Genomic DNA, 23,720 nt, shown 5'->3' on the forward strand with positions numbered 1-23,720 from the left:
TATGGAGTGTGGGTGGGGGATGGGTGCTATGGCCGAGTGTGAGGGGGGGGGTGCTGCAGCATGGCGCAAGCAGGTGTAGGGTAGGTGCTACAGCTGGGTGTGAGTGCAGCTGGGCAGGGGTTTGGGCTCTATGGCCCAATACAAGTGCAACAGGGTGGGCAGCCACCCACCTGCCCAGGGCCCACACTCACTGTGCCACCCGGGGCTCAAGAGAAAAAGTGGCGGGGGGAGTGACTTACCGGAGCAACTTATGACCTCCTGCCGGCTTCCCCATTGATTCTGCTTGTGGGAAGCTGGCAGGGAAGGTAGCAAATGGCAATCACATGATTGCAGGATACTGCAACTGTTGTAAGTGTGAGCTGGCTGCCAAGCACCCAAATTGCAGTCATGCGACCACAGGAATGTTGCAACAGCTGCAACTTTGAGGACCAGTTGTAAGTCCTCCTTGTTCAGCGCCATCATAACTTTGAAAGGTTTTGAACAAGTGGTCATAACCCAAGGACTGCCTGTATTGCTAACTTTCCAATAAACTACAAGACTGTCTTTTCTAAGAAATCTCTATTATAGTATAGGCTTTCTTACATAACACTCAATGATCATCTTACTTAGTTGATACTTTCCCTTAAACAGTGAGTTGTGCTTTAAAAGGAATTTGAAACAGAACACTGAGTTTAATAGCAATATTCTGGATGGGCAATGTGTGGAAATACTTTACAGTAGCAAAACAGCATTTTTGGCCAACATGGCTGAGCAACTGGTTCATGATTTCAAGATTTTTCCAGGTGTTGCAACTGAGTATAGACCTCTGAATTAAATCTTTAAAATATGGGACTTTTCAGTAAGCATGTGTAACTGACAAAGACCATATGATGGCTTTATTTAATATCAATATATCTAGTATTTTTGTATTGTGTTTGGAAAAAAAACCTGTATATGTATTTATACATGTCAACAGAGTTTCTATCTTTTCCTTCTGGTGTAGTTTTTCATTGCATTAATATAGTCCCAGTTGCAGATCAAGCTTCTCTTCCAATGTACAGCTTCAGTAGCCAGTTAAAAATTGACCAATCCTATGCTCATATATATTGCATTTTATAGATTCATTAGGAATAATAGAATATATTTTTAATAGTGCTATGAGCATGAAAGTGCAGAAACCAATTGTTGCAGTAGGTTGGAGTATCTGTGAACATGATCTCTCATACTGAAGGTCATCTGATAAATATTTCCATATTTTTATACCTCTACAGAGTCATGGTGATTTTTTGGACACATCCAAGTAGGTTTCTTCAGCAACAATATGGAAGTGGTTTGCTGTTGTCCTTTTCTATGATTTTTTTTTTTTTTTACTTCCCAATGTAGCCTGCCACAGAGCTGAACATGATTTAAGGGCATCCTTATTTTTTGCAGTTCTGAAAAAATAATGAATCAACTTATACTTACCCAACAGACTTTTGGGCTTCTTTTTTTTAATGACTGCTTCACTCTCAAATACTACACATCAAAACACTTTGGAAACTGAGCGATGTATCAGTTTGAGATATCACATGAGTACCACTGTTCTATAAGCTTTTGCCTAACTTTAGGATGTCTTTGGAATTTGGCTGGCATCAGATTTGTTTTCTTCTATATTTATAATAAGAAGTGGGATCTGAGACCCCTTCTTTCTCTTATGTGGTGAACCACATGGTGGGAACTATGCACTGAAGAACCTCCAAGTCCTTCAATATCTCCACTGAACCAGGCAGGTCATTAGATCCATGCCCCTAGCTGGCCTTTGGAACTTCCACCATAGCTTTGAGCAGCATGTTCTCTGTTATTTTTGATACCTTTTTATCTGGGGCTTTCTTTGATTTCTACCTTGCTTCTAGATTCTCTTGACAGCTGACTTCTGCCATGGTTCTTGTTTTTCACTCACCCCAAGCAGCTTGCAAGACTCAGCCTTGACAACACTCCACACTTAACACATTCACCTTTTACAATGCTATTTGATATTCTACAGCCATCCACACAGGTGCATTCACAAGCTCACCTCTCCCCAAACACTAAATCGTGAACAAGAATATAAGAAAGTGGGTGCAATGGCAACAATAGCCCCATAAAATGTCTATGCATTAGCCAAAATAGGCTCAATGTGCGCTGTACTTTGTGGTGTGCTCTTCAAATAAGTCCTCACCAACAAACTGTAATGTATAAAAATGGGTTCTTCTGGTAAACTCAATAATCAGGAGCCTTTGGGAGGATGGAGTTCGCACTAAACTGATATAAACCAAGCTATACTTGCAATTTAATTTGCCTCGTCTCTCTCTTTCTTAGCAGAGTGGAATCTTAACCAGTGAGAAGAAAGCCAGTTTCCTAAATAAAAAAAAATTCCCTTAACCACCACTAACCGAAGATTCAATTCTTTTAACACAGTTTCTGGAATCTTGCCTCAAAAGTTATTTTGTTTCAGGCTCGTGTGGGTGTGATGGATAGTAACACAAACTTAATGTACCTTTTAGACCCCTGCACATAAATCTTAACTGGCAGATGCAAATCGTCATGCCATGCTCCCGCTCTGTCCTGTAAACTAATTTATGGATGAAGGGGGAAACAAGGAGGAACAAGGTGAGAGACAACATGAAAACTCTTTAGAAAGAAATGTTCAAATCATCCTCAAACATTTTAGAAGCTGAAGTTATTTTCCAGCATTTAAGTCACCATTTCCAGGTAGCCAATGGGAATAAAAGGGAACGGGGGGGGGGGGAAGTCTAATGAAACATAAAGTACACTTCAGAAGTGTGATTGATAGCAATTTTTATTGCAATTTCTACTTCAATGGTTTTGTATGATTGTGGCACCCAACTTAATACAGTAAAACCTGCTTTGCTTAGTAAGAGAGCTTTATATCAGCCACACAAATTGATGACACCTGCTAGTGCTACCTGTCTCTTGTAGAAACAAACTTCCGTGCATTAATATGCAAGTGATGAAAGTTACCGATCTCAGTCTTTCCACTTAAATGAAATGTTTTTGAGGCTCAGATAAGGATATTCCCAAAGAAATGCATAATCAGACACCAGGGAAGAATTTAACTTTACTGATGCCATCAATTTTGATCAGGTATATAGTTCAGCGAAGAATCTCACATAAATCTTTAAAATCTGTGTGGGGAAGATTGTGAAAATGAAGGTTTGTTCAAGTATCCCCTTTGGAATAGCTCTAGGAACATTTAAAACTGCAGTCTGAAGAAAAAACAGAATTCTTCTCCTGCACTCCCTATTTCCCAGAGTACTGACAACATATAGCAACATCCATGGAAATGGTTAGTTTTGCTTGAATGTTGGAACATGATGGCTTAACAAATTTACCAACTCTGCATCAGTTTACCAGACAAGGCCTCGGGACCTTGACATACATCATTTTCATGTCATACCCCATGTGTGACTCAGTCTCTGTGACTCAATTAAGACTGGCATGGAACTGTTTCTCCTGCTTCTAGAACAGTGTTTTTCAAACTTGCTGGCTGGGGAATTCTGGGCGTTGAAGTCCACACATCTTAAAGTTGCCAAGTTTGAAAAACACTACTCTAGAATGATCAAACTCTGACTAATCTAAACCATGGTGAAGACAATCTCACTGGATTCGAAATAGGACCACTGACTGATGAACCATTAACTCATCATCCATACTATCTGTCTAACAAAAGATGTCTCCTAGCATCTGTAACATTTTTCTCCAGATGCTATTTTCTGTCAACCTATCCATTTTACATTACACAAGATACTTCCTTCCAACTTGCACTGACTTGAATTATTCATTCTGTCTCTCTCTCTCTCACTGACACACACACACACACACACACATGATAGATAGCAATGATAAGCTGACTATAACCATCTGTCATTTTGGGCTTAATCAATTATTATTCTCAACCACTATTTGATTCGCTACCATTCCATCAGAATTCCTTTGCACGCAACAAGAACCAGCCAGTGTTCATAATTCCTACATTTTCTCCTAGCAAGGATTTTTGGTTTGGCCAAGAGACAACATTGTCCTAAGATCAGCCTTTGTCCAGCTGCTTAAAATAGTGGCAATTAATTAATTGTTGTACGCTGCCCAGAGTCACTTTATATGGGATGGGCAGCTATATAAATATGATAGATAGATAGATAGATAGATAGATAGATAGATAGATAGATAGATAGATAGATAGATAGATAGATAGATAGATAGATCTTCACTGCTTTAGTGACTGAGGTTGGGATCCACCATTATCTGGTGAAGCACAGACAGCAGTGTCCTTTACTAGCTAGTTAACTGGTTACTAATTGGTTTCTCAGTTGATTTCAATCTGTTGATTATGTTTAATAGCCTTTATTAACATCCTTTATGATAGCCTCACATTTAAAGGCCTTTAATATTTTACCTTTAACTTTGTTTCTTTATTTGGTGCCTTCAAGTCAGCCTTGAGTTCTGACAACTATGTGAAGTTTTCTTGGCAAGATTTTCACAAGTGGCTTGCCCTTGCCTTCTTCTTTGGGCTGAGAGAGAGTGACTGGCCTAAAGTCACCGGGCTGGCTTCATGCCTAAGGCAGAACTAGAACTTACAGTTTCCCTGCTCCTAGTCCAGTGCTATTAACTACTACATCAAGCTTGGGTTGAGAAAGATGGCTGTCCCAAAGTAACCCAGCTGGCTTTTGTGCCTAAATAGGACTAGAACTCACGGTCTCCTGGTTTCTAATCCAGCAGCTTAACCACTAAACATAGGTGAAAAATGTGTGTGGCCTGCAGGGGTACCCAGGGTCCACCAACCTCCTTCTTGGCCCCCACTCCAAGGCCCTGTGTGAGCCTTTTTCTCTTACATTTGGGGGCTTAGAGGTTTTAAAATGTGAGTCCTTTCTTGCATTTGGGGTAGTTGTGGGTTTTAAAGGGCAAAGAAAGACAACCAAGGAGCTGGAAAAGGAAGTATGTGTATAAAATTATCAGAAAAACTGAAAATGTCTGCAAGCTAAACAGTTAAAGCATTTGTAAGCTGGGACTGATGGTGGACGAGGGTTAGAGGGAACTCTAAGGAAAACCAGGAACAATGTATAGTAGTGAATAAAAATGTCACTGTTGTTTGTTTCCCCTCCAAGTTAAACTGCGAAGGGTTACAATTTCTGAGAGCCCTTCCGGATAAAATATTACAGTACTATTTGCAGGAACTCCAAACTACATTTTATTTGCTCATTTTTATCATGCTGATCTTAGACATTTAAATGTGATTATATTTTCATTATTTATCTATTTATGTATTAAATTTGTATGCCACCCATCTCCCCCCAACGGGTGACTCTGGGAAGCTCATAATAAAGGGCATATCTAAGCCCCTTATTATTGGCAAGCCAGTTTTTGGGATTATTGGGGTAGTGTTCTGCAAAACAGAGTATTAAACAAATAGAGTAAACCAATATATTTATCTGTGCACAATGTTGCAATCAAAGCAATTCAATATAGACTTCTCTCTTTGAAAGAATTCATGACTTGGAACCATCAGTTACATTAGTCAGAAATAAAACCTACCTGTTTTCTTTTTTCAGGAGGAAGAGAAGGATCCCCATCCTACAAAGAAAGGACAGGTATAACTAGGAAAATAAGATGGAATAAAGAACTCTAATTTGCACTAATACTTCAATAAAGCATTAAGGTCTTGTACCATGATGCGATATGCATTAAAAGGTTTCAGCTTTAAGCCTGTTCAAAGTTTACATCTTTTCTTCTTGTTAATATTAATAAAAATGGTCAACGGCACTTCAGAAAATCAGAATTTAAAAGATTATAAGGAAATATTTAATCTTGCTCATTGCATTGCAAGAGGGAAAAGGTTTTATATTATCCAAGTTTTCAAACCAGCTACATACAATTAGTTCTTGGTATTTCTTTTTCAGCGATTGGTGCTTTTCCCGTAGTTGATTAGCCATAAGCTTGAATTGGTCTCTTTCCTGTTGACACGAATCAAGCTCCTTCGAAAGAATAAGCAACGCTTCCTTCTTACTCTCTAGCTTCCTTTTACATACCAGATACTGCAAGGCAATGAAGGTGAAACTTTAATACTTGCTCCTTAAAACATAAAATAAAAATCAGAGGCATTTCTATTTTAATGGAGAAAATATTTGGATTTCTTCCCATAATTATGATCTGTCAGTTAAGATTAGGCAATTTCACAGAGTTCGGACTGGTCATTCATGTCATCCAGTCCAACCCCTGCTGGCTGCAGGAATCCAAATTAAACATCCTTGAACACATACAGTGAAGGGGAATTCCGCATTTCTCTGGGTCATTGGTCCCACTATCAAACTGCTTTTCTGGTTAGTATGTTCCCCCCCCCCCCAACTTTCTCAGACTCCAAGTCTATAACTCTTTATCCAGATTCAGGTCGTGAAATTCCACTGGTCTTCTTTTCAAGTGGACATATTAAGGCTCATTACGTTACACCACAATCCTATAGACATGCATGCACAGGACTGCTACCCTAGGCATAAGTACCTGGAAATAAATCCCACTGAATACTCTTTGATCTGGAAAAAAATCACTTTTTAGAAACATATTTACTTTTAACAATTATGTTCTTTCCTTAATTATGCAGGGATAAATCCCATTGTATTTGGGACTATATGCATATAATAATAGTCCAGCAGAACAATACAAAATGTCTAAATGTCTTCAGCTGGAACAGCAAAGTTCCCCTTTTTTCCTCAGCTTTCCCTTCCAATCATCTCTTGTTTATTTAATGCATTGTATACAGCTTCCCAGAATTGCAAATGTTGAAGCAGATTATACTTGACAATTGATTAAAATGATATAAACATAATCCATTCAGTTATGGAAAATGAGATAAGGAAGGCAATGAAACAAATGAAAACTGCACGTACAGCATTCATATGGGGAAAGGGTGGGAAAAGAGGTAAGTCTTCAAGAAGTCTAAATGAAGTTACCATCACCATTTCACTGAGGTGCAACACTTCCAAGATGATTCCAAAAAGGGGGTTCAGAAAGGGTGGAAGCACATGACTAGCATTTTTATAGCTCTTTAAAACAGCCACATCTTCTCCCAAGATTATGTGGCTGTCCTCTGCAGCTGCCACGCAGTCTTGAGAAAAGAGGTGGTTGTTTTAATTAATTGCAAACAGGTGTTGCATGCACCCTTGCACATTCTCCAAAGCATCTTTTTGCATTTTGGAATTGAATCCAGAGCACTGCACAAGCCCGCCAATTTCAGAGGGGCAGCATTCTGAAATACACCAACAGCTAGGCTATCCCTTCCTGAAAGGATGTGGATGCTATACTAACCAAAGCTGGTAACAGGCACCCCTGGCCAATAAAGGTCTCCAAGCAAGATGCCCATTCTTTCTGAATGAGTTCAACCCCACTCAGAAGATGCAAACTCCCCAGTTCCCATATCTAGAAACCACCCATAAAGTCTTGTTAAGATTCAATTTCAGTACACTGTCTCCAGTCCACACATCCAGTTACAGGATTAGAATATACATAACCTTTCCTGATCCAAATGTAAGCCAGTGTCACCAGCTGGTGCCATCAGCATATTGATGATAAATTGCCCCCAATCCTTGATACCTGTCCCCAGCAGCCTCATATTGCTTCATACTCATATTAATTAGCAAGAGTTATGGCACTCCACAATATAGCTGATGGGATACAGCAACACAGTCACCTCCTCACACAAGTAGGACAACTGTATATGGCTAAGGTCCAGGAGGACATTGCTGATGCCAAAAGCCACTGAGAGATCAAGCAGGATCAACAAGCCATGCTTCCTTCATCTCTCTTTCCTACAGGAGGTGACCTACAGCGGTCACCATGACTGAACATGTCCCCAAACCAGCTGTAGAATAAAAAGGTGCACCTAAGAAGAGTTGAACTGGTGTCTTCCAAGAACTTCTGCAGCTGAAAGATGCCACCCTCTCCAAGAGCCTGCCCAGAAGAAGAAATATTTGTGATGGGATGAAAATAGATAGAATCATCAAATTTCATGGAGGTCTGCTTCCTTTATAGCTGGTGGCAATACTTCATCAAAGATGCATTCATCTCTCCCTGGATTCACCCAGGCAACATTTTGGCACTCTTAGATAAGCCAAAATAGGCAGAAGTTAACACAACACATGGTAGATTGAAAGCCATAAGCATCTTGTTCAAGTCCTTAGGGCTCCAAAACTGAAAGTGCGGCCATAAAATTGGATCTGACGGTGTACTTCAGTAGCTGCTATATAAAAAGCATCATTCAGTCAAAAAAAGTGAACAATTTTAGTCTCAGCGCCTCTTCCTCCATTCTATCCCTATTAAATTATCTTTTTTAAATTGCCTCTTTTAGGATGGAGGGCCATTCCAGATCTTAAAGATATAAAATATGGGAAGTGCTTTTTAAAAATTAAACAATGTATAAGTGGTTATTATTACATGTCACTAAACTTTAATTCTGGAAGATAGGTTTTCTTAACAACAAAATATGGTGAGAAGAACAAGACATCCCTGGGGATGTCTTCATTCATTTAGTTTTCTGACTCAAAACGTTGCCTCTGATATCTTCTAACTGCTTTTTTCACACTTCCTGCTCAATGGATGGCTGTTGGGAAGGATGTCAGATTATAAGCGAAACCCTCATTCACACGCATATGCACAGATTCAGTGTAGCAAAAAGTGAGTGGGACACGAATTGGCAGTGAACTTGGAATTGTAATTGCAATTAAATAGTTGCAGCTAATCTCCTAAACGTATCTGTGCTTTACATGTACTTTCAACTACAGATTTGATTCATTTGCAGATTGCCTTTTCGACATATCCTTAAGAGAAAAGAACCCACTGATTATACAATGTGCTAAGTAAAACAGCTGTATATAACTTATCATGCATTATAAAGTTCTTCTTCAAAAGAGGGAGCTTCTGCTTCCATTCTGAAGGTTTTCCCAAACTGAGGAAAAAGGAAACCCCATACGCCCATCCCCAAACCACATCCCCTATTCCTGGATAGCATGACAAAACACCAATGTGTTGGATAATATCCCAGTGTACCAAAGGCTTCCTGTCAAGAACTCCAGCACCACAGTTTAGAAGTCAGTATCGCCTTGCAATACAGTATTTGTAGTTTGTATGGAATTTGAATTCTGTGGGGTTGGTTGGTGACTGGAAGCTTCCGAGGAAGTCTTGGTTGATAGATGGTTGGGAGTGGTGTTAAGCTCAATTTCTAGGTGCTGTGTTACTGCTTTTGCTTGTATCCTGAGGTCAGGGACCCCACAGCTGGAACACAAAGCAAAACTTCTGCAAAAAACATGATGCCTACTTCTGTACTGATCTGCCTAGGGGCTCCCTGGGGAACCCGAGCTAAAACAGGATAACCCAAAATATCTCCAACTTGGATTAATTTCATTACACCAATATTGAAAATGTGCCACAAACTTTCTCAACTTGATACCTTGGCATTGCCCTCAATATACCTACAGCGACACTTTAAGAATGGCCATTTTCCTGATTAAAACCCAATCTTATAATGAACTAGTGAAAGGTCATTTGAAGCTTAAATAATGATGTACTTGAATAATTTACACACATACACACAAATGTGATTGAGATTCTGAGCTTCACTGATGAAGTTCAAATTTCACCTAGCTCCAAGGGGAATCTTAGTAATAGGAAGCAAGAAGACAACATACAACATGGGCAAATTCAGATTATCTTCCAGACATTATTTGGAAGTCAAATTTGCTCTCTTTTGTGTTTTCTCCAGTCACCATGGCTCAGAAGACTCATAGTGGCTAGAAATGTTAGCTAACAAAATCTAACATAAAACAAAACATACTGGAAATTTTCCACTAAGTCTCTCTAGATTAGAAGAAGATCTTGTAGAGTGACTAATCTATCTCTTAATTTCAATCAAGGCAGCATAGCCTCTCATTGATTGGTCTTGGTTATTGAGAATTCTTGTGTGGTCTTTTCACAAGAAAATCTGCAAACTCCCATCTAGGGGTTGGTTCTGTCCTGTGGGGAAGATCATTATCTTTATTTTCTCCATCTGCAAATACTCATCCCAAGACCATCCCATTTCCATTAATCGTCCTTTGGTCTTTGTGGCCTCAACTCCAAGCTGCTCTCTGAAACAAATGTAACTTGCCCTCCGGTCACAGGTGTATTTTTTGCTAAATATTCTTCCCCTGTTTTCTGCCTGCTAAAATCTTATCACTCCTGATTAAAATCTGCTTTTTCAATCTCTTTTCTGATGTGAAGGGTTCCTGGTCCTCCTTCATTATTCCAGATGGAGCAGAAGGAGCAAAAATTACAACTTTTTCTTTCTCCTTTTGGGTTTACAACTTCTTTTGCTTCACTGCACAACCACCTTGGCCTGCAGCTGTCTCAATCTTCATTCTCCCTCTTTTCAGGCAGCCTTGAGTAATTAACTGGTAAATTCTTTTTTTAATGTTTTCAATAAAAATTCAATTTCTGGAAAAGCTCTGCCCTTGTCTTGGTTGTCTTCAGCATCTGATGAGGTCACTCTCTGCTTGTATGAGGTGACTTCACTCAAGAATCAGATTGCAGGTGACTTCCAGGGAAGGCATGTGAGCTAAACACGTCTCTGTGGGGAGTGGAGATGACAACCGCAGCAAATACCAAAGAATCGGTGAGTAGATCAGTTCTTTGAGACCTCTCCAGATAAGGACAGGACAAGAGATCATCCACATGGGTTCTGGATGGCTGCTCCTCATGAGGAGACTGCAGGATAGTGGTCTCCAGAGGGTCTGAATGCCGGGAGATTAAGGGATTAATCGTCAAGCTCACAACCATGGCCAGCACCTTTGAAAGGACACTAAGTTTGCTAACCTCACTTCTAACCACTTTTGGAAATTGCATATTTAAATATCTTAAGATTATCAAAGGTCTTTGGAATGACAAGCCTGAAAATTCACCTAGTGAGTGTATTTTTATTTCTGAAAAAAAGAAAAATTAACTATAAGTTTAAGAACTTAAAGAAATAAATGGCAAAAAGCTAAACAAGATTTTGAACTAAAAAAGTTATAAATAAATTAAGGGTCCAGACAAATTTGGAATACTGAAACTTTTACTATAAGATTTTGGAGTTAACTATATAAAATAAACAACTTCTCATGGGAAACAGAATTATTTTCGCTACCACGAGTTGCAACAATGATAAAAGACCTTATGATTTAAATTGAACATTAGAGGGGACTAAAGTCCAGGCAAAAAAGAAAAGAAACAACTTGTCTTTAGGATTCAGATTCACAAAATGACACAAAATACTATAAGATTTGAAATATTAAAGAAGATCTTCTAAGAATGGAGCCAGAAATTAGTAGCCACAATATTGGTAATAATGTCTACTTCTATGGATAGACTATGTCTAAAAAATGCTAATGAAGGAATGATAGATGTGAAATAAATTTTGCATGATGCAGAAATAGTGGAACCAGAAATATTGGATAATAAAAAAGTGTGGATTACAAAAATTCAAATTGGAAATACAAATGACAGGAAAAAGTGTGGATTACAAAATAGAGAAGAGTCAAGAGAACAACCCTGATAAGGACTTTTTAGTGGATACATAAAAGATGTTGGTTAAGGCTTTGAAAAGCAAAGGAGAAATACAAAAGACAAACCAAGACAATGACCTGGATAATGACTTTCCACTGGATTTACAAAAGAGGTCTGTTAAAACCTTGAAGAAGTCTTTGTGAAGGGAAAAAGAAAGACAACATCTGAATGAATTAAAAATCAAGATTCTGAGAACTAAAAGAAAAGAATACAAAGTTGGTTGGTTTGATCAAGGTTAAAACAAGACATGTTTTTATAGAGCTTTGGTAACCCTTTATAGACTTTTTGCTAACACCAGGAGTGAAAAGTTGACAATTTATGGTTTTGCATATAGAAGGGATAGGTTATGGCAGGAATTTGCTTCCCAAATTCTTCTTTCATTACCCAAAACTTGGGGGGGGGGGGAGGAGGGCGCTGGTGGATGTGTACCTGCGAGGTGGGAAGGAGGACACGGTGTGTGCGAGTGAGTGAAGGGGGAGTATGGTGTGGTGCATGTGAGTGAAGAAAAGCCGGGGTGGGTGGGGGAGACTCACCCGAGTGACTTGTGACCTCTCCTGCTGGATTCCCCATTGACTTTGCTTGTGGGAAGCCACCAGGGAAGGTTTCAAATAGTGATCATATGACCATGGGACGCCGCAACCAATCATAAGTGCAACTGGTTGCCAAGTGCCCAAATTTTGTACACGTGACTGTGGGGGGGGGGGGGCACTGCAATGCCGTAACTTCGAGGACCAGTTGTAAGTCCCTTCCTTCAGTACTGCCATAACTTTGAACAATCACTGAATGGTTGTAACTCGAGGACTACCTGTATTATAAAAACAGTATCATTGAATGATCTTTATGTCATTTCAACAAATTACCATTAGTAATTTCATAAATTTTCATTTTAATAGGAATACTTTGGGAGATTTTCAAATATATTTTAGCACACATGGCAATCCTTAAGTCAATTTAAATGTCCCTGTTGTGAATGGGTTCATGTGTCGTTACTCAAAGAAAAAACCACTTTTATTCAATTTTAGATAATTTACCCAGGTTTGGGAAGCACTGGGTTATGGGAAGAAGAAATATTTGTAACTTTATAGGGGCTGATGAGTTATCAAATTTGTTTTTACTTGTTGTGCTATAGACTGGAAGTCATTTCTTTACATATTTCTTTTCTTTTTCTTTATTCCACTTCTTTCCTTTTTTTCCCTTTTTTTCTTTTTCTTTCATTGCACTTTTTATTCTTTCTCCCTGTTTTTCTTTTTCTAATTTGTATTTTCTTTTACTATTGTATTTAAAATCTTTAATTAAAAATTTCAAATAAAAAAAAGAAGCATGAGATTGCAGGTGATAGTAGGGGTACTTCAAATTGTCCCAAAATTTATCCCATACTCTGTCACAAAAGCCTCTTCCAGCTTGGTCAAGGATAACCTGGAGGAGGTTGAATGCATCCAGTGCTTGCCAACGTTTTTGAAAAGGGTATGCTGGAAGAGGCCAAGTGCTGTGTTTTCCAGCAAAACTCACCAAAGCTTGGAGAACGCTTACAGAGAAACTATGCTGAGAAACTGTGAAGCCTAGTCAAGCAAAGTAACAGGATCTGTTTGCTTCAACTCTCAAAAGCAAGGGGGCACAGCTTCAGGGGAATGCTACACTCATATTTCTCACAATGAACCATCTCTTCAAAGATTTGTACTGTCCTAATTTGCAGACCAACTCTAATGGAGAACGTGTAGACCCTTCTCCAGCAGGATTCAGTCCGGGCTGCAGTCCAATAATTAACCCAGCACTGGGGAGTTAATTTCTCCCTAGTTATTTGTATTCCCAGGAGGTCTATAGAGCTCTATAAATACTGATAGCGTAGAACAGGCAAGGAGGAAGATAATAAGAACAGAATTGTGCACACAACTTTAGGCATCTGGAACAAACTGCAATTACACAAAAACACTGAAATGTGCATTGTGATATCACAATGCAAACCCTGGCCTTTTGCCCTTGTGTTCCTGACATTCAATGCTAGTACATAAGTCAGGTGGTTTGTATCACAATGTTGTGACAAGGTTTTTGTTATTTGCCCCCTCCCCCCACCCTTGAGGATTATACAGTCCACTAAAACCTCTATTCTCTGAGATTTCTTTGGCCAATGCTTCTCCTTCATCTCAGTTCAGGAAGTGATAATAGACCTATTTTATGTCTTTGCATAAATATTTGGTGGCCCCCTTGCCCAAAGGATACAAAATGGTGCATGGAAATTAACAAAGGCCAAATGCACCACATTTGTTTTAACCAATGTGGAAGTGTTTGAAGAAAAGGATTAAAAAAAAAAAAGAACATAACAAAAGCCCCAAGGCCAAATCAGGCTTTAAATTGATCCAGTTCAGCATTCCGGATCCCAAAGTGCCCAACCAGATGCATTTGGGAAACTCAAGTCAGCCCTTTAAAGTAGAGAAGGTCAGGGAACAGAAGCAGCAGCACTGAGAACACTCTTTATTGTTTAAGGTATGATAACAGGCTCTTGAAGGTCTTTTAGTTTTAGTTTCTTTTGATTACATCTAATGCAAAACAAAATCAAGGTAGGGTTATTTTGGGTTTCTTTCTCATGCTTTCTTCTTCCCCATGACTGAACCCTTTTTTTCTGAGCCTCCTCCTCCTCCCCTAACAGTTCATCCATCCTTTCCTCATTTCCTGGGCCCTATTTGGATTCCATCCCAGGTCACAAACAGGAACAGAGCGGTGTGAATTGGCCTTTAGATCTGCCTGCACAAGCAGCCATCACAGCTACCTTGCCAAAAAAACTGCACTAAGAACTTCTTCAGAATTGCATCTATAGGGGGACAGAGGAGTGGTTCTCCTCCATCTTCAGGTAAGAGATCTTCTTAAGAACATGAGAAGAGCCCTCAAACTGATCAGTCCACAGACCCAACTAGTCTGTCATACTTGCCATGCAATGGCTGATCAGGTGCATTTGAGAAGCTCACCAGAAGTCCTACTGATTATGATTCAGGAGATAATAATGAGCAACTATCAATATTAGTAATTGCTGATAGTCTGATCCTCCATGTTCCTGTCCAATCTCTTTTTAAGCCCAGACTGGCTGCCATTACAAACTGATGGGCACAAGTTGCACATTTTAACTACACACTGCATGAGAAAGGAAACTCTTCCCCACTTTATCAGCTTTCTATTGACCATGTAACCATCATTCCAGAATGACTGATATGGATGTGAACTGGAAGAATGAACTGAAGGAAACCTCCATCTACATCAACGGTGAACAACCCACAGCCTGCAGGTGGCCACTAGCATACTACCCCCCTCCCCAGTGTAACCCAAGATTGCATCACTGAAACTCTGTAACCTGACTAATGTTTACTGGTACAAATTTCATATTTTTCAAAAATAAAGGTAGAAGGGGGGACAGAGTCAAAATGCTCCAACTTCCACTTGTTATTCCCCCTTCAAATAGTTGAAATTGTGCCTTTTTGTAGCTTCATTTTAGTAACTGAATTTAGCTGAAAGGCTAGTTTCTGCTTTTTAATTATATTTCCAGGGACACTCTGCAGTGTCTTAAAGGAGATGTATTTACCCAGACCTTCCGTGAAACAGTTTGGAGTGGAAGAGGCTTCGTTCTCTTATGTTTTTTCTACAAGGGAAGATCCCTGCTAGACAAACACTTATAACCTAGTTCTGAAGACAACAGATCTTAAATTCTGTTATGGAGGCAATATTTCAGAAGATAAAACAAACAAGAAACAATCACAGAAAGAAAAATTGTGAGGTAGATTTAAAGACACATAAAGCCATGCGGTGCATTGTATCTCTGAATAATTCCTAACAGTAGTAATCCTTTATATTGAATCAAAAGAGTATCATTGTACGGACATAGCTGAGGCTTATGTTGTTCATATAACATCTTTGTGTATCATTGCAAGAGGGAAACATTTGAACATTTTTATCCAATACATTTCATGTCTAAATATCTCCCATCTCATATTTTTCACAGCTGTTTAGTGACTTCTATCTACTGTTCCTTTACCAACCTAAGGAGCTCATAAATGCTACAGGACCATAATATAGAAATGCAGATATATTCTGCTGATGCCCGAATGTCTTAAAACATGTCTGATGTTTAAAATGAGAAAGTCTAAAATAACAAGAAGAAGGAACTAGTTTCCTTCTGTATCAGATAAGCACAATTTCTGCAGAGCTATTTTTATCGATAAATCTGCTTAGAACTCATTAATTCTGAAATGGAAATGGTTTTATAACCAGATGAAACCAGGTCATTGGATAATCTTCTAGAGCCCGCCCCATTAACAAAGTACATATGCATGTCAATTTAAACAATACAAATGAAGACCTTGAAGAGCTCTGTTTATGTTTAAATAAAGACACTTTTTCAGCTGTATGAATGCACTCAATCTTCTCTGACCTCCTAATCCACTCATCTCTTGATGCCTGAAACTTGGTTCACTTCAAAGTCATAAAAGGAATACACTGCTTTCAAAACTGTTAATATTAGAATGACATGGGACACCTTAGACATTATGTCTTGCTGCTGTCTACATGTGCAGAAAAGCTGCTGAATTTCTGTTCACATCAGCTTATAGAAACATGAGGATGTTTGGAAGAAACGTTGAAGGCATCTGGTCTGGAGAGCAGAATACAGTGGTCTAAGGTGATGTGTGTCCCCCAGGGCCACTTCCCCAATATCACCACCATCAGCTCTTTTACCTTTACAATGGATGGTAAATCACATCCCTTGTGATGGTAAACACAAGGGAATTATACAGATATTTATACCATAACAGAACTGGAATCCAACATTTATCATCTGCCAAACTCGCCTTTCTCCCACTCATATAAATTCCATATATCATACATTACACTTTGAAATGCTGATATAAAATGAAAAAAAGGGAAGCAGTAATAAAAATCTTCAGCTACATCTTCTACAAGAACATTCATCAGAAAGACAGCAGGGATATTTGGTTGCTAACCTAGATTTCTTAAGAGAGAGAAATGAGAGTTAAGAGAAGACGCACATGTAGGAGAGAGCCACGACGATGCTTTATATCACCTACATCTTTTTTTTTTTTCAGGTTGAGGTGGAAACCCGGAAAAAGGATGTTGCTGCTTTAAAAAGATGCTGTGCTCCTCCACCCTCATGTTCTGAAACACCTCTTCCAATTCATTTTTGGAGTATGCACAGTCCTAATATACAGTAAAAGATTACTGCGCTGGTTAATGACCCCAATAAAGTTACTTATTACTATAGTAAGAGATTACAGTGCAAGCTGTGTACAGTTACACTAATATAAACACACACACAGTAAAGATAAAAGCTCCCTCAAGTTGAGCTTGACTCCTGGTGACTCCATGGCCACATTCGTATAATTTTCTTGGTAATGTATGGAAATGATTTGCAGTTGCCTTATTTATTTATTTTTAATTTATTATTAGAATTTCATCCCACCTTTCTTTAGTACAACTCAAGGTGGCAATTTTCCCCCCAGATTTTCTGTCAACTTCCCAGTATAAGCTACTGCCTGAGATCTTTTGGTGGTCTCCCATCCAAGATCCACCCAGCTCCAAATCTTTGTTTTTCAAAATCAACCAAGGTCAGCTAGGTACTGCCATCTTTTTGGGCACAACATGTATACTCTACCTGAAGCCAAAATAGTGCAGACCCAAGCTAGTATTAGGCATTACATCTAAATGGAGCCCAGGGCAGGACAAAGAGCTGAATTAATTAAATATGAGAAGGCAAATTGTCCTTTGAGTCAAGTTCATCAGCATTGCATGGAAACATCCATATTGTTTCTCTGGGGATAAGGCAAAGGTAGCTTTGCATTCTCTTCTTCCAGGCTGTTTTCAACTTCCCAGTCTACTCAACTTTCTGATAATTTCTTGTCCAAGTCTAGAACTTCCTGGTGATTTCAAATTCAAATCCTTCCAGGTGGGACTCTGCTTAGCTTTCAGAGATCAGCCAAGGTTGATTAAATAGCACACCCTAGCTAGATCACAAAGATATATAGACACACGCAGTGTAAACACGAGCATTCATTGCTTTTGCTACACCGATTCATCTGAACGGGCTCTAACCCTAAAGTCAGTCCATGCATATGAAACCTTGTGTGACATTTTCTTAAGAGGCAACTGCATTCTGAAGCTTTAAAACAGAATCATTTCCTTAAGGAGCTCCTAACACTGAGTCATCCGATGCAAACAAATTTCAAAGCGGCGTTCCAAAGCTGGCTTTATCACACTGCCATCCAGTGCCAGGTTACTGGATCACAGACAAGCAATGGGAAGGAAGGAACCAGAAGCTCTGATCTATGACACATTCATCCAGAAGCAAATTCAAGTCAGCCAACTGATTTACTTCCAAGTAACGCTATGCACACTTCCTTGAGACTAAATCCCACCGTGATTTATTCCTGATTAAACATGGATAAAGTCTTTACATTCTGGTCTTATTTTCCAGATACGACAATCTGTTTCTACAAGGTTGCCCAGAAAATACTCATCAGGAGTCACAGCAGCTCCGGAGAGTTTTTCCTTTTATCTTTCAAGTTACAAATGCCCTGGGCTAAAACACATTTTAATTATAAAAGTTCCTGCTTTTCAGCCTTAATCCTTTTTCTCCTAAATCGTTCACCCTGGGATAATTCTTCACTAGAGAAGAGCCAAAGCCAAGTAAGCAGAAACATGCAACATATGCTTTTAAAAGCAGCAGTAGGCAGATCACAAACTGGATTAGGTGCTACGTTTGACTGTATAAACAATTTAGTGCTAAAAGGAGAGAGGAAGTAACACCTTCACAGAGTATGAGGGAACACTTCTGCCTTGGCAGTGGTTCCTCATCCCCCATTATTATTCTTAAAAAATAAGTAGGAAGAAAAAAGCAGGCAGTGAAATGAGATTTGTTGAAGAGAGTTCCTTTCCTGGAATATGAGATTTTAAACTGCCTTACAGAACAGAGGCTGATAGACAATATACTATCCCATTCCTACCAAAAACCCACCATAAACAACTTCCAGTTATGAATAAGAAAAGCTGAATACGAAGACACGCCATTTGCTCTGAAAAACAACTGGAGGTATTTGCGCTTTCCAAAATTTTGGAATTTTCCCCTTGTATGCCAAGGCTGTAAGTAAGAGATGGTTTCTTGATGCTCTTGCACTAAAAAGCAAACAGCTAAAAAAAAAAATGTCACTCAAGTTTCTTGCCATAATTTAATCCCTAAAGCTTTTCTTTTCTTTTTCTTTTTCATCAGAGAGGCAGGGGGAGAAAATGAGACTTAAGAGAAGCACACACAGGAGAGAGGCATGATAACTTTTTACATCAGCCAAAGGAGGCAGCTGCTTTAAAGAGATGCCATGGTCCTCTGCCCTCATGTTCCGAAATACCTTGTCAGATTCATTTTTGAATTATGCACAGTCCTCATATACAGTAAGAGATTATAGTACAAGTTGTATATTTTGATACTAATATGAACACACCCCCACACGCACATTAAAGATATTGTAGGAGGAGAGCCATGTTAATCTACAGTGGCCAAAAAAATCAAAGTATTCTGGTAGTACTTTTTCTGATGAATACATTTTATTAAAAGACATCAACGCTCATGAACTGCAGCTCACTTCATTAGATCCTCATGGAAGCTAATGCCTTTTAATAACATTTGTTCATCAGAAAAGGCATTGCCAGACTCCTTAGGTTTTTTTGCACACATTAAAGAAAAAAACCTTCCTCAGGACTGCATGGATGCATCCATATTGCTTTCTTGGAAATGCTTTGCCGTTGCCCTCCCCCAGGTTGGTTTGACTATATAACCTTCCACCTGATCTACTCATGAAGGAGATCGTTCATCTCTCTTCACCATCCAGTTATAAGAGGCTAATTTCACTGGTCACGCCAAAGTGAGGTGCTGTTCTGCAAAATTCTTAATCATACAGAACATCCATAGTCTGACCACACAAAAAGGAATAAGTTTTTGGTGAATGGTTCTTTTTTTTTTTTAATTAGTTAATTCGGGCATAACACAGTCTACACCTGGAGCCTTGTTGACCTTAAGCGATTCTATCAATTGGGATACATCTTGTGCTGAAACTGGCGGCCAATTCTGAGCTTGATCCAGATCAAACTGACTCTTGTTCATGTTACAAGCTGGGTCTGCCTACAACCCTCTAAAACATTCTTCCCAGGCCTGAATTGGTACTTGACTGGGTGGGGGATGGCAGTTTTCCCAATCCTCTAGTAATATGCCAAAAGAGGGATGAATCTTTCATCCTGACTGCTTGAATTAGTTTCCACCAGGACTCCTTTAGTGCTAGTCTTTTCTTTTCTTTTAAAGGGGTCTTATATTGGACCTTTAAGGGGGATGCGGTGGCGCAACAGCTTAATGACGCTGAAAGTTGCTGGCCAGAAATGGTCGACGCTTCAGCGGTTCAAGTCCAGCCTTCGCGTTAACAGGGTGAGCTCCTGTTTCCTCCCCAGTTCCTGTCAACCCAACAGTTCGAAAACTCACGTGAGTAGATAAATGGGTACTCTCACTCCGGTGGGAGGAAAAATGCTGGCAGCGCCTTGCAAAAAAGGAGTCGGGAGCAGTTGCCGGTAAGCGCAAAAAACCGTGCGCGCCCGAAAAGGGTGCAAAACAATGGAAACCCCGCCTCCTGCGCTCGCCAGCTGGGCTCTGCTCTAGGAAGGAGGCTCTGGCAAACCACTTCCGAAACACTTGCCTTGAAAACTGCAAGGACTCGTCCAAGCAGTCACTGCAGAGTCGGTAACGACTGAGCGCAGATTAAAATATATATATATATATATTGGACCTTTAACTCCTTTTAAGAGATATGTTTGTTCCCCAATGGGGAATTTTTACTTTTTCTATGTGCCCTATTATATGTCCTTTTCATCTGAGCACACTCCTGGTCAAACCACTTTTTGTTTGATTCTAAGTCTTGGTCTCAAAGGGTTCACCTGTCTTCCTCCACCATGTACTTTTAACCCCAGCATCATCTTTGACTTGGTCCTTTTTAAAAAAACAGACAGAGTACATTACATAAGAATACACCTGGCCATACCTAGTGTTTCTATCCATCCCTTCATGACTGAACCCAAACAGCCTGTCCACACACACTTATTATCATTAAAATACACACAAGACAAGCATTTCATTCTGGCACTTTTGAGACCATTGATTAGTGGATGAATGTGTTTCACACACAGCTACTCAGTTTCACCATGGCCAAAACCCATCTCACTGCAGTTTGCTATTACTTAGAGAAAAAACATCTTAAGAGTAAGAAGAAGAAAGCACAAGGGTCACTAAGAAGAGTTTTGGAAATAATCCAAGTGCAATAGCCTGGTGTTCCTTCAAGATTAGCTCAGGTCCCAAATAATATAAGTAAAGCAATGACTAGAACAAGGATAAGCACTGCCCCCTTTCTAAAGTAGGTTTATTTAAAATATTTGGTCTAGTTTGGTCTAATGCTGTCATGTCTTTTGGCAGTGTAAGCCAGAGAATGAAATCAGATAGAGATAAGTGCATATTCCAGAAATAGAGAACACCATTTTGTAGTTACTGGAAATGCCACACCACTCTCAAGCTATTTCTGAATGTCCCAAACAATGTAAACAACTTGGACCACTTTGCATGTCACCATGACTGCTACTCTTTAAGCTCTCAACACCAGGTTATCTTCACTTTCTTCAGGGTCTAAACGCTGCTGTTAGATGAAGCTGATAAACTGCTAATCCCCCATTCTTATATTGTAAAGACATATGGAACAGGACACAGGAGGCAGAGACAACCTCTATCTATCCTAAGTTTAGAAAGGTTCATGCACATGCAGTTCCTGTGCATAAAGCCAAGCAGATGTTTCACAGAGCCCAAATAAATCTCCCACCCAAGATTCCAGAAACCTCAAATTGAATTCCAAGTGCTCACAAAATGACATTTTGGATATTGCTCAGTTATTAAGCATCATGTATCTGGTTGGAGATACGTGAAGAAGACTCCTGAGAATACCATGAATAGTCAAGGAAGCAAGGAAATGGATCATAGGACAATCAATCCACTCAAGGCTTAAATTATCATATTTTGGACACATTATGCAAAGATCTAGCTCTCTGGAGAAGTCTATAATGTCGAGAAAGGTGGAAGGAAAGAGAAGAAGAGGATGACCAAGAGCAAGGTGAATCGATTCAGTAACAGCAGCAAAAGTTGGAAAACTTGAAGGACCAGGTTAGGGATAGATCATCATTGAGAAAATCTATGAGGTCAACCAACTTGACTCTTGGCAATCATCAATCAATAACTTGACATTATCCATCAAAAATCCAGTTGGCAACACTCCAGGCAGCCAGGAGATGGCAATAAAGAATTTTCTCTCTGTCTTCGCTCCCTCTAGTGACCATCTGGATTTTTCAGGCCATCTCTGATAAGCCCATCCTTCATTTACCCTTCCTTGGCTGTGTTCACACCACATGCTTGACCAGACTAGTTCCAGCGTTAGTAGCTCTGTCCACAGAGAATGCTAAGTCTGATTCCTGTTGACCTTTGTTAAATTTTGGCTTGTTTATTTGTTTGCATCCTGTTTGGTTAGTTTATAAGTCAACGTGTGTTGTGACGACCAAAAGGTTAATTCAATAACTGTTTAAATGTGCTGTGTATCTGTAGTCACTAAACAGAAAGTGCCTGGTGTGAGCTAGTAACAGGCAAATAGGTAACATCCCCGGAAAGGAGGAAGAGGAAGAAATCATTTCCCAAGGAAGCCTCTGGACACTTTGTTTCATTTCAAACGGGCAACACTGCAGCTCTGTGGCACCTTAAAAGACTTACAGAGCAAGCCTATAGATGCCAACTGAGAAATAAACCCCACCGACTTCTATAGGGCTTATTTCTAGGTTAATGTGCAGCCGGAATTCTTGCAGAAAGAGCTGAAGATGCATTTACTTCGGAGTCAGCCTACTTCGAAGTCAACGCATCTACTTCGACGACCCAACGGTCCAACTCTCTTTCGAGTCCAGAAAACCCCCTGCCCGCAGCTCTGGGAACAGGCGGATGGAACCGCTTTGACGGCGGCTCTTTTTTAATGCTTTCTTTCCCCCGACTGACTAACGCAGCCGGCAGCCGCGGGAGTCCCCGGGGCGCTCCGCTCCGAGCCCGAAGCAGGCCAACCTTGCTCGGCCGAGTGCCGCCCGGGGCCGCCGCCAGCTGTGGTCGCGCACAGCTGGCCCGGGGCGAGCACTCTGCGGCAGCCCGGCGCTCCGAGCCGCCCTCGCAGGCGCTCCGCTTCCGGAGACGCCGAGAGCAACGCAGCCCTGCAAGGCGGATGCGGTCCGGAGCGCGCTGCCCAGGCTGCGGCCGCGCGGACAGGCCGCTCCCGGGGCTCTCGGCGGCGGGGGCCGCTCCCTCTCACCTCGCTCACCAGTCCCTGCCAGTCGCTCTCGGTGCGGCTGGCGTTCATGGCTGGGCGGCCTGCAGCGGCGCTCCCCGCCTCGTCAACGCCGCCGCCGCCGCCGCCGCCGCTTTCGCCGCCGCTGCTCCTCCTCCGGGTGCGTTAGAGCGACGTGGGCTCCGGAGGACAGCCGCCCGCGGCCGAGCCGGCGAAGAGGCGGGTCCCAGCCGGAGCCTCCCCGCTGCCGCTCCAGGGCCGACTTGCTGAGCGGCTTTCTGGCTCGGCGGCGGGCTCTTCCTTGCTCACCGAGGCCGGGGGTGCTCCTGAGCATGTGAAAACGGCCCGCCCCAGCGTTGGGGTGCGTGCTTGAATTTTAAGAGGGCCCGGGAGATGGCAGTCGACCCCGGAAGGAGCGCGGTGAGCAGGGCGTTGCAGTTTGCAAAACTTCGGATGGACTCTGCGCTGGGAATCTAAGCCCTTGGATGGGGACCGCCGGGGAGTTCCCGGGAGATGAAGTTGAACCCCCCTTCCCTCCCCTCCCCAGGAGGGAAGCGCTTCCCAAGAAAACCGTCGCCCTGGGCAGTCAAAGAAGACTGGACCTACTTCGTCTTTCCATCCCATAATCAAACAGACCGTGGGGGCAATTTTTAGCAAGTGGCCTCGCCGTAAAATAGAAGAAAACGCTCGGGCAGCCTGAATGGATCACAGGAGGCGTAGAAAGTTGGGCACGCAGATAGGTCACCCCAAAGGAGA

At 40.9% G+C, this 23,720-nt stretch overlaps 1 protein-coding gene and 1 long non-coding RNA gene across 6 annotated transcripts in view; one reads left to right on the plus strand and one right to left on the minus strand.

The window, feature by feature from the left end:
• The window catches only part of CCDC149 (coiled-coil domain containing 149), a 78,903-nt gene extending 55,530 nt beyond the window's left edge, over positions 1-23,373 (minus strand). The window contains exons 1-3 of one of the 5 annotated variants that reach the window (XM_088131499.1): positions 22,989-23,373; positions 5,886-6,047; positions 5,548-5,586 (exon numbers count right to left, since the gene is read on the minus strand). In XM_088131499.1, the coding sequence (XP_087987625.1) occupies positions 5,548-5,586; positions 5,886-6,047; positions 22,989-23,036 (249 nt within the window). In that variant the 5' untranslated portion in view covers positions 23,037-23,373. Of the gene's footprint in view, positions 1-1,242; positions 1,373-5,547; positions 5,587-5,885; positions 6,048-22,988 lie in introns of those variants that run through there. The other 4 variants (XM_088131497.1, XM_088131496.1, XM_088131495.1 and 1 more) reach the window with 4 other exon arrangements.
• Positions 12,375-16,722, plus strand: LOC148213638 (uncharacterized). Its single transcript, XR_015794222.1, has 3 exons — positions 12,375-13,044; positions 14,225-14,425; positions 16,665-16,722. It is a non-coding gene; the product is annotated as an uncharacterized LOC148213638 (long non-coding RNA).
• Positions 23,374-23,720: the final 347 nt, after the last annotated feature.

Source organism: Python bivittatus, unplaced genomic scaffold (assembly GCF_059951505.1).
Source record: "Python bivittatus isolate LINGU-HERP-01145 unplaced genomic scaffold, Pbiv_v1 ctg000960_np1212, whole genome shotgun sequence".
NCBI lineage: Eukaryota > Metazoa > Chordata > Lepidosauria > Squamata > Pythonidae > Python > Python bivittatus.